At 53.7% G+C, this 10,346-nt stretch overlaps 1 protein-coding gene across 4 annotated transcripts; it reads right to left on the bottom strand.

Annotated features, from left to right (window-relative positions):
* Positions 1–437: 437 nt before the first annotated feature.
* Positions 438–9,701, bottom strand: LOC132385723 (uncharacterized). 4 transcript variants are annotated; one of them, XR_009509249.1, is made up of 3 exons: positions 7,645–9,701; positions 6,266–7,440; positions 438–2,648 (listed from the first exon to the last, which is right to left on the bottom strand). XR_009509249.1 is itself a non-coding variant. In XM_059957929.1 (2 exons), the coding sequence occupies exons 1-2, from the start codon at positions 8,570–8,572 to the stop codon at positions 7,322–7,324; spliced, it is 1,047 nt and encodes a 348-aa protein (XP_059813912.1). In that variant the 5' UTR covers positions 8,573–9,701; the 3' UTR covers positions 5,489–7,321. The 4 variants fall into 3 exon arrangements, 1 of the variants encoding a protein (XP_059813912.1); XR_009509247.1 differs by lacking the exon at positions 438–2,648 and having other exon boundaries at positions 5,489–7,440; XR_009509248.1 differs by lacking the exon at positions 438–2,648 and having other exon boundaries at positions 5,489–7,440; positions 7,763–9,701.
* Positions 9,702–10,346: the final 645 nt, after the last annotated feature.

Below are 10,346 nucleotides of genomic sequence, written 5' to 3'. Positions count from 1 at the left end.
CCCCTCCACACCCCCAATCACCCACTGACCCACCCCTCCACACCCCCAATCACCCACTGACCCACCACTCCACACCCCCAATCACCCACTGACCCACCCCTCCACACCCCCCAATCACCCACTGACCCACCCCTCCACACCCCCAACCACCCACTGACCCACCCCTCCACACCCCCAATCACCCACTGACCCACCCCTCCCCACCCCCAATCACCCACTGACCCACCCCTCCACACCCCCAATAACCCACTGACCCACCCCTCCACACCCCCAAACACCCACTGACCCACCCCTCCACACCGCCAACCACCCACTGACCCACCCCTCCACACCCCCAATCACCCACTGACCCACCCCTCCACACCCCGAATCACCCACTGACCCACCCCTCCACAGCCCCCCCCCCCACCCAACGTTCCCTCTGGGAAACACGCGCACGCTTCTTTGGTCGGTGCGTAAAGGATCACAAACCGCGTAGAAAAGGTCGTCACCCTCTACCTCGTCGGCACGTTAACGATTGTACGCAGCCATACTGGCTTCTGATGATGTTGACGGCGTGGAGTTTGCGATGGGTTGCCTGCAGGGCTCGGAACTGGCTTACTTACAATGATTTTATTGACGAGATTATCCAGGGCGCGCATGTAGCTGGGCAGAAAGAAGATTATTGCACAGCGCAATGTTTTCTGCGTGCTCAGGTCATTGCAAATTAGAAAGAACAGTGCCCTTAACCACCACTACTTTATCATTTACTGTCAGAGTCACCTTCTGTACAGACACTCCTGTGCCCAGAGTCACTTTATGGACAGACAATCAATCTGTGTGTGTTTCTGTGTACTTGGGGAGGCCCCATTTGGAGTATAGTGTACAGTTCTGGTCACCGAATTATAGGAAAGATGTCAACAAAATAGAGAGAGTACAGAGGAGATTTACCAGAATGTTACCTGGGTTTCAGCACTTACATTCATGGGAAAGGTTGAAAAAGTTAGGTCTTTATTCTTTTTTGCGTAGAAGGTTGAGTGGGGGGACTTGATAGAGGTATTTAAAATGATGAGGGGGATAGATAGAGTTGACGTGGATAGGCTTTTTCCATTGAGAGTAGGGGAGATTCAAACAAGAGGACATGAGTTGAGAGTTCGGGGACAAAAGTTTAGGAGTAACACGAGGGGGAACTTCTTTACTCAGAGAGTGGTAACTGTGTGGAACGAGCTTCCAGTAGAAGTGGTAGAGGCAGGGTCGGTATTGTCATTTAAAGTAAAATTGGATGGGTATATGGACAGGAAAGGAATGGAGGGTTATGGGCTGAGTGCGGGTCAGTGGGACTAGGTGAGAGTGAGCGTTCGGCACGGACTAGAAGGGCCGAGACTGCCTGTTTCCGTGCTGCAGTTGTTATATGGTTATAAGTTACCTTACATATTTATATTAATTGTGTTTTTTATTACTGTGGTCTTTGTCTTACCGCGTTTTGTTTTGTTCTGCATCGGATCCGGAGTGACAGTCATCTCAATCTCCTTTACGCGTGTCTGCTGGAAATGACATCGAACGAGTTTTGAATCTTGCACCTTGTGCACTACTTGAGCACAGTCCGTAGAGGTGGAACGAGGCAAATCAGAACGCAGTGCGCAGTGACGTGCTCTCCCCTTCACCGTTTCCCTCTCTCACTCTGCCTGCCCATTGCCCCCCCCGCTGCCCCTCCCAACTTCTCTTTCTTCCACGGCCCACTTCTTCAGCTCCGTATCTCTTTCACCAGTCAACTCCCCCACCCCACCTTGTTTCCCCTCTCACCTGGTGTTCCCTCCCCACCTTTTAAACCTACTCCTCAGGTTTATTTTATCTCCAGACCTACCAAAGGGTCCCGGCCCGAAACGACAACTGTTTACTCTTTTCCCATCCACGCTGCCCGGCCTGCTGAGTTCCTCCAGGGTTGTCTGTGTGTATTGCCCAAATGAAGTGTTAATTGCTGTAGCACAGGTAGACGATAAGGTTGCGTCCGCACTACGTCGGATAAAGCTTTTTCTCTTTGTTTTCACGCTCTGTCCACACTGAAACGGCGTTTTCGTCCCCCGAAACTGGAGCTTTTCAGAAACGCGCTGCAGGGTGTGTAATTTTGAAAACGCCGCTCGGGCAGATCAGTGCGGACGGGGTAACCGGAGAAATCGGAAAATGCTGTCAGACAGCAGCGCGTCACTTCATTGTTTTCTTCAACGCAACCTAACAATTTCAGAACAGACGGCAACGAGACTGAAGCCAGAAGAGTTAGAAATGTACTCACCAAATACCTTGACCCATAACTTACTGAGTAAATAAGTATACTCGCTTTGCCCTGTTTTCTGTCCTTGCTCGTATGAAGGTGGTTTACCTATTTCTGCAAGTACTTCTCTGACAATAGATGTGTAACAGCCCAATGTAACATTGTATGGAAATACAAGATAACACTGATGCAGACATGTTTTACACATTTAACAAGGTGCTTTATTAATGCAACAGAGTTCATCGTCAATGTTCATCGTCAGCCGGGTCAATCTGTCCGTGAACTCCCTGTCGGTTGCCGCCGTACGGTCCAGTATTTGTTTTGTTTCAGTTTTAAGTCCTCCTGCGTGAGAGCCAACAGCCGTCCATCGTTTGGCAATTTCCTTTTAAGTTTTTCTAGTCTGTAATTACACAAACACGTACTTTCACGGCAAGATTCGACACCAAACATGTCGCTTGTTTTCGGTAGACGCGTCCCGCGCGTGCGCAGGAGGAGAAGATTCGCCGGAATCTCCGTTTCAGTGTGGACGGAGATATTTTCAAAAACGCATAGTGTGGACGCCTATCGTTTTTACGCGAGACCGGCGTTTTCAGAATTATCCGGTCTAGTGCGGATGGAGCCTCAGGCCGGAAGCCATAATTAGGTAGATTGTGAGGACCAAAGCCCATGTTATCAGGCTGGGGAACAGTTCGGTCATCTTCCAATGGCAGTGCGATATCAGTCTGTCCAGCGTGGCTCTACCTGATGGGAGCGGGGGTGTGATGTTGAGGCTCTATAAGGCACCCGAGACCGCACGTGGGAGTATTGTGTGCAGTTCCGGGCTCCTCATTTGAGAGAGGATATACAGACGTCGGAGAGGGTTCGGGAAAGACTCCAGGAACGAAAGGGTTACCGTACGAGGAATGTCTGGCAGCTCTTGGGCTGTATTCCCTGGAGTTCATCGGAATGAGGGGGGCGGGGGGGGATCTCATTGAAACATTCCGAATGTTAAGAGGCCTGAACAGATTAGATATGGCAAAGTTATTTCCCATGACAGGGGAGCCAAGGTCAAGAGGGCACGACTTCGGGATTGAATGACGTCCATTCAGAACGGAGATGCGGAGAAATCGCTTTAGTCAGAGAGTGTCAAATCTGTGGAATTTGTTGCTACCAGGGGCTGTGGAGGCCAAGTCACTGGGTGTATTTAAGGCAGAGCTAGATAGGGTCTTGATTAGCTAGGGCATCGAAGGGTATGAGGAGAAGGGAGGGGGAGTGGGGATGACTGGAAGAATTGGATCAGCCCAGGATTGAACGACGGGAGAAGACTTGATGGGCCGAATGGCCTACTTCTTATGGTCAAGAGAGAATCTCCGGGGCAGGCGGGGGTCTTTGGCCGTCCAAGTGTCCGGGGTGGGGCTTGTGGCACGGTAGTCGAAAGCGGCGTTGTGCACCGTGCCAGAGCTGTGAGATCGAGGTTCGATTCCTGCCCCTGCCCGCCATGGCTGATCGAATTCTGCCCCAGTCTCCTGCCTCCCCCACCACCCCCCCCCGGCCATATCCCTTCATGCCCCAATCAATCAAGAATCTTATCCCCCTCATATCAGCCATTTCTCTCCTGGCAAAGTAAAAAGACACCATCCGTGCCTCTTACCGTCTCGGCCACCTCGGTCGAGTCACCACTCACCTGCCTTCGCACCAGAAAGAGAAGCCCCGGCTCGCTGAGACACACTCCCTCATCCAGTTGCCCTCCCTGTGAGTCTCCTCTGCACCCTCCCTTCCTCTAATGAGGCGACCAGAGCTGAGCACAGGACTCCAGGTATTGGGCCGGGCACACACACATCTCGAGCCGTAATGGGCCCCCAACCAATACTCGGCCCACGTCGGCCACTAACGCAAAGAGTACGTTTCAACCTGCAGTCCCGTGCAGACGTGTCAGGCCCATATATATATATATCTATATGTATATATATATATATATATACAGGCAGGGTGCCTAAGAATTTTGCACACCATACTGTAGTAATTTTATGTATCGCACTGTACTGCTGTCGCAAAAAAATACAGATTTCATGACCTACGTGAGTGATGATAAACCTGATTCTGATACGGGTCTCTGTTGTGGACTGAGAGTGAGAAAAGGGGAAGGGAGACGAGAATCGTGGTTGGGAAGGGGAAGGGAGAGGGGGAATCACAGTTGGGAAAAGGGGAAGGGAGAGGGGGAATCATGGATGGGGAAAGAGGAAGGGAGAGGGGGAATCATGGATGGGGAAAGAGGAAGGGAGAGGGGAATCGTGGTTGGGAAGGGGAAGGGAGAGGGGGAATCATGGTTGGGAAAAGGGGAAGGGAGAGGGGGATTCATGGATGGGGAAAGAGGAAGGGAGAGGGGAATCGTGGTTGGGAAGGGGAAGGGAGAGGGGGAATCGTGGTTGGGAAGGGGAAGGGAGAGGGGGAATCATGGTTGGGAAAAGGGGAAGGTAGAGGAGAATTGGTTGGGAAAAGGAGAAGGGAGAGGGGAATCATGGCTGGGAAAAGGGGAAGGGAGAGGGGGATCGTGGTTGGGAAGGGGAAGGGAGAGGGGGAATCATGGTTGGGAAAAGGGGAAGGTAGAGGAGCATCGGTTGGGAAAAGGAGAAGGGAGAGGGGAATCATGGCTGGGAAAAGGGGAAGGGAGAGGGGGGAATCATGGTTGGGAAAAGGGGGAGGGTGAGGGGGAATCATGGATGGGGAAAGAGGAAGGGTGAGGGGGAATCATGGTTGTGAAAAGGGGAAGGGAGAGGGGAGGGAGTGGGAAGCACCAGAGAGACATTCCGTAATGATCAGTAAACTGATTGTTTGGAATCTAATGCCCTTGCCTGGTGTCTCAGGGTGGGTGTGTGTCTGTACCCATACTCACTGTATGATTAAGCCGTCGAAGACGTTAGCACGGTGCTGTGCGTCTTTGTATGATTAAGTCGATCTGAACCGTTAACTCGTGGCTGTTGAACTCAATCCCACCCCCCCCCCCCCGACCGATGAAGACCAGCCCGCACTCGACGGGGATTAGTTTGGCTTGGGAGGATCATCTGTTTAGAACAGACGCAGGGAAAAATCACTGTCGCCAGATGGTGGTGAATCCGTGGAATTCGTTGCCACAGACGAATCCGGAGGCCAAGTCATGGATGATGGATACCCTGATCAGTCGGGGAGAAGGCAGGGCGACGGGGGTTTGCGAGGGCTAATGAACCAGCCGTGCAGGAACGGGGGGGGGGGGCTGCAGCCCCCCGATGGGCCGAATGGCCTGAATTCAAGCTCGGTTCTCGCGGCGTTCTGCAAGAGCCTCACGGGAACCCTTGCGGTAGCGGTACCGCGGGGCGCGAAGCGTCGTGGGAGAGCCGATGGGGGGGGGGGGGCCACCGGGGACCACAAGTCAGCCTGGCTCCTCAGCGGGGGTGGGGGTGCCTCCAGTGTCTGAGAGGTGGTGGTGCCTGTGCTAATTTACAGATCGTCCTGACAACCTCTCCCCGTGGTCCCATGCGGCCAGGCCATCTGCCACCGAGACACATGATGCTTCAGGAGTTCTGGCTTCAAAGTTCAAAGTAAATTTATTATCAAAGTACAGCGCCGAGATGGCCCCCCCCCCCTCCTCCCACGGGCAGGGACTCGGTGAGCCTTCAGAATACAAACGAAAGATCAGGCAGGCGCAGAGGGCAGGGAGAGGTGCAAACCTGAGGGGCAGTCAGTGAGGGGCTCAAAGCTGCACTCATCATCCAGGCGTGCAGGCCGCCCGCGGCGGGGCTCCGAGCTTCACACCAGTGAACCCTCGATAGGCGGCGTCCAAACCTGTCGCGCAGGCAGCCCGGGGGAGGGGGGGGGGGCGTGTAGCGGGAGGCAGCACGGGATGAACGACGGAGCAGTTAATGGTGAGAACCTGAGGGGGGGCGGGTAGCGGGAGACAGCACGGGATGAACGACGGAGCAGTTAATGGTGAGAACCTGAGATGAGGGCGAGTCAGACAAAACAACAAACCCGAGGAAATCCGCAGAAGTTCAAACAACTCACGCAAGATGCCGGTGGGACGCGGCAGGCCAGGCAGCACCCTCCGGAGGGCCTCGGCCCGGAACGTCGACAGTGCTTCTCCCTACAGACGCTGCCTGGCCCGCTGTGTGTTGTTAATCCTCCTCACAGTCACGGTCAGCAGGGGGCGGTATTGAACCTGTTTTAGATGTTGGGACCACTCTCCTGAATCCTCCCGGTCAGCAGGGGGTGGTATTGAACCTGTTTTATATGTTGGGACCACTCTCCTGAATCCTCCCAGTCAGCAGGGGGCGGTATTGAACCTGTTTTAGATGTTGGGACCACTCTCCTGAATCCTCCCGGTCAGCAGGGGGCGGTATTGAACCTGTTTTAGATGTTGGGACCACTCTCCTGAATCCTCCCGGTCAGCAGGGGGCGGTATTGAACCTGTTTTAGATGTTGGGACCACTCTCCTGAATCCTCCTCACACTCCCGGTCAGCAGGGGGCGGTATTGAACCTGTTTTAGATGTTGGGACCACTCTCCTGAATCCTCCTCACACTCCTGGTCAGCAGGGGGCGGTATTGAACCTGTTTTAGATGTTGGGACCACTCTCCTGAATCCTCCCGGTCAGCAGGGGGCGGTATTGAACCTGTTTTAGATGTTGGGACCACTCTCCTGAATCCTCCTCACACTCCTGGTCAGCAGGGGGCGGTATTGAACCTGTTTTAGATGTTGGGACCACTCTCCTGAATCCTCCCGGTCAGCAGGGGGCGGTATTGAACCTGTTTTAGATGTTGGGACCACTCTCCTGAATCCTCCCGGTCAGCAGGGGGCGGTATTGAACCTGTTTTAGATGTTGGGACCACTCTCCTGAATCCTCCCGGTCAGCAGGGGGTGGTATTGAACCTGTTTTAGATGTTGGGACCACTCTCCTGAATCCTCCCGGTCAGCAGGGGGCGGTATTGAACCTGTTTTAGATGTTGGGACCACTCTCCTGAATCCTCCCGGTCAGCAGGGGGCGGTATTGAACCTGTTTTAGATGTTGGGACCACTCTCCTGAATCCTCCCGGTCAGCAGGGGGGGCGGTATTGAACCTGTTTTAGATGTTGGGACCACTCTCCTGAATCCTCCCGGTCAGCAGGGGGCGGTATTGAACCTGTTTTAGATGTTGGGACCACTCTCCTGAATCCTCCCGGTCAGCAGGGGGCGGTATTGAACCTGTTTTGAGTCCTGACGAAGGGTCTCGGCCCGAATCGTCGACAGAGCTTCTCCCTGTAGACGCTGCCTGGCCTGCTGTGTTCCACCGGCATTTTGTGTGTGTTGTTGGATATTGAATCTGTTTTGAGTCCTGACGAAGGGTCTCGGCCCGAATCGTCGACAGAGCTTCTCCCTGTAGACGCTGCCTGGCCTGCTGCGTTCCACCAGCATTGTGTGTGTGTTGTTGGATATTGAACCTGTTTTGAGTCCTGACGAAGGGTCTCGGCCCGAATCGTCGACAGAGCTTCTCCCTGTAGACGCTGCCTGGCCTGCTGTGTTCCACCAGCATTGTGTGTGTGTTGTTGGATATTGAATCTGTTTTGAGTCCTGACGAAGGGTCTCGGCCCGAATCGTCGACAGAGCTTCTCCCTGTAGACGCTGCCTGGCCTGCTGCGTTCCACCAGCATTGTGTGTGTGTTGTTGGATATTGAACCTGTTTTGAGTCCTGACGAAGGGTCTCGGCCCGAATCGTCGACAGAGCTTCTCCCTGTAGACGCTGCCTGGCCTGCTGTGTTCCACCAGCATTGTGTGTGTGTTGTTGGATATTGAATCTGTTTTGAGTCCTGACGAAGGGTCTCGGCCCGAATCGTCGACGGTGCTTCTCCCTGAAGACGCTGCCTGGCCTGCTGCGTTCCACCGGCATTTTGTGTGTGTTGTCCAGACAAACAACAACAAGCTGTAAAAAATAAAAGAAGAAAGAGAAAAAAGTAATAATAAGTAAGCGAGTATTAAATATGGAGAACATGAGATGAACAGGCCTTGAAAGTGAGTCCAGAGATTGTGGGAACAGTTCGGTGAAGTTATCCCCTCCGGTACCTCCTTCCTGATGGTCGAGGGGTGATAACTGTCCCTGAACCTGGTGGTGTGGGTCCTGAGGCTCCTGTACCTCCTTCCTGATGGTTGAGGGGTAATAACTGTCCCTGAACCTGGTGGTGTGGCTCCTGAGGCTCCTGTACCATCCTTCCTGATGGTTGAAGGGTAATAACTGTTCCTGAACCTGGTGGTGTGGGTCCTGAGGCTCCTGTACCTCCTTCCTGATGGTTGAAGGGTGATAACTGTCCCTGAACCTGGTGGTGTGGGTCCTGAGGCTCATGTACCTCCTTCCTGATGGTTGAGGGGTGATAACTGTTCCTGAACCTGGTGGTGTGGGTCCTGAGGCTCCTGTACCTCCTTCCTGATGGTTGAGGGGTGATAACTGTTCCTGAACCTGGTGGTGTGGGTTCTGAGGCTCCTGTACCGCCTTCCTGATGGTTGAGGGGTAATAACTGTCCCTGAACCTGGTGTTGTGGGTCCTGAGGCTCCTGTACCTCCTTCCTGATGGTTGAGGGGTGATAACTGTCCCTTAACCTGGTGGTGTGGTTCCTGAGGCTCCTGTACTTCCTTCCTGATGGTTGAGGGGTAATAACTGTTCCTGAACCTGGTGGTGTGGGTCCTGAGGCTCCTGTACCTCCTTCCTGATGGTTGAAGGGTAATAACTGTTCCTGAACCTGGTGGTGTGGGTCCTGAGGCTCCTGTACCTCCTTCCTGATGGTTGAAGGGTAATAACTGTCCCTGAACCTGGTGGTGTGGCTCCTGAGGCTCCTGTACCATCCTTCCTGATGGTTGAAGGGTAATAACTGTTCCTGAACCTGGTGGTGTGGGTCCTGAGGCTCCTGTACCTCCTTCCTGATGGTTGAAGGGTGATAACTGTTCCTGAACCTGGTGGTGTGGGTCCTGAGGCTCATGTACCTCCTTCCTGATGGTTGAGGGGTGATAACTGTTCCTGAACCTGGTGGTGTGGGTCCTGAGGCTCCTGTACCTCCTTCCTGATGGTTGAGGGGTGATAACTGTTCCTGAACCTGGTGGTGTGGGTTCTGAGGCTCCTGTACCGCCTTCCTGATGGTTGAGGGGTAATAACTGTCCCTGAACCTGGTGTTGTGGGTCCTGAGGCTCCTGTACCTCCTTCCTGATGGTTGAGGGGTGATAACTGTCCCTTAACCTGGTGGTGTGGTTCCTGAGGCTCCTGTACTTCCTTCCTGATGGTTGAGGGGTAATAACTGTTCCTGAACCTGGTGGTGTGGGTCCTGAGGCTCCTGTACCTCCTTCCTGATGGTTGAAGGGTAATAACTGTTCCTGAACCTGGTGGTGTGGGTCCTGAGGCTCCTGTACCTCCTTCCTGATGGTTGAAGGGTAATAACTGTCCCTGAACCTGGTGGTGTGGGTCCTGAGGCTCATGTACCTCCTTCCTGATGGTTGAGGGGTAATAACTGTTCCTGAACCTGGTGGTGTGAGTCCTGAGGCTCCTGTACCTCCTTCCTGATGGTTGAAGGGTAATAACTGTCCCTGAACCTGGTGGTGTGGGTCCTGAGGCTCATGTACCTCCTTCCTGATGGTTGAGGGGTGATAACTGTTCCTGAACCTGGTGGTGTGGGTCCTGAGGCTCCTGTACCTCCTTCCTGATGGTTGAGGGGTGATAACTGTTCCTGAACCTGGTGGTGTGGGTCCTGAGGCTCCTGTACCTCCTTCCTGATGGTTGAGGGGTGATAACTGTTCCTGAACCTGGTGGTGTGGGTTCTGAGGCTCCTGTACCGCCTTCCTGATGGTTGAGGGGTAATAACTGTTCCTGAACCTGGTGGTGTGGGTCCTGAGGCTCCTGTACCTCCTTCCTGATGGTTGAGGGGTGATAACTGTCCCTGAACCTGGTGGTGTGGGTTCTGAGGCTCCTGTACCTCCTTCCTGATGGTTGAGGGGTGATAACTGTTCCTGAACCTGGTGGTGTGGGTTCTGAGGCTCCTGTACCTCCTTCCTGATGGTTGAGGGGTGCTAACAGTCCCTGAACCTGGTGGTGTGCGTCCTGAGGCTCCTGTACCTCCTTCTTAATGGCTGAA

This window comes from Hypanus sabinus (genome assembly GCF_030144855.1).
Source record: "Hypanus sabinus isolate sHypSab1 chromosome X2 unlocalized genomic scaffold, sHypSab1.hap1 SUPER_X2_unloc_11, whole genome shotgun sequence".
Taxonomy (NCBI): Eukaryota; Metazoa; Chordata; class Chondrichthyes; order Myliobatiformes; family Dasyatidae; genus Hypanus; species Hypanus sabinus.
The sequence above is the reverse complement of the archived record's forward strand: the minus strand, read 5'-3'. Positions and strand labels throughout refer to the sequence as shown.

What these genes read in the sequence shown, in the direction of transcription:
- LOC132385723 (XM_059957929.1), bottom strand. Translation starts at nt 8,572, where the DNA reads ATGAGCCTCAGGACCCACACCACCAGGTTCAGGGACAGTTATCACCCT. An exon ending in ACAACACACACACAATGCTG is followed by an intron (nt 7,441 to 7,644) that starts GTGGAACGCAGC and finishes GACTCAAAACAG; the next exon opens with GTTCAATACCGCCCCCTGCT.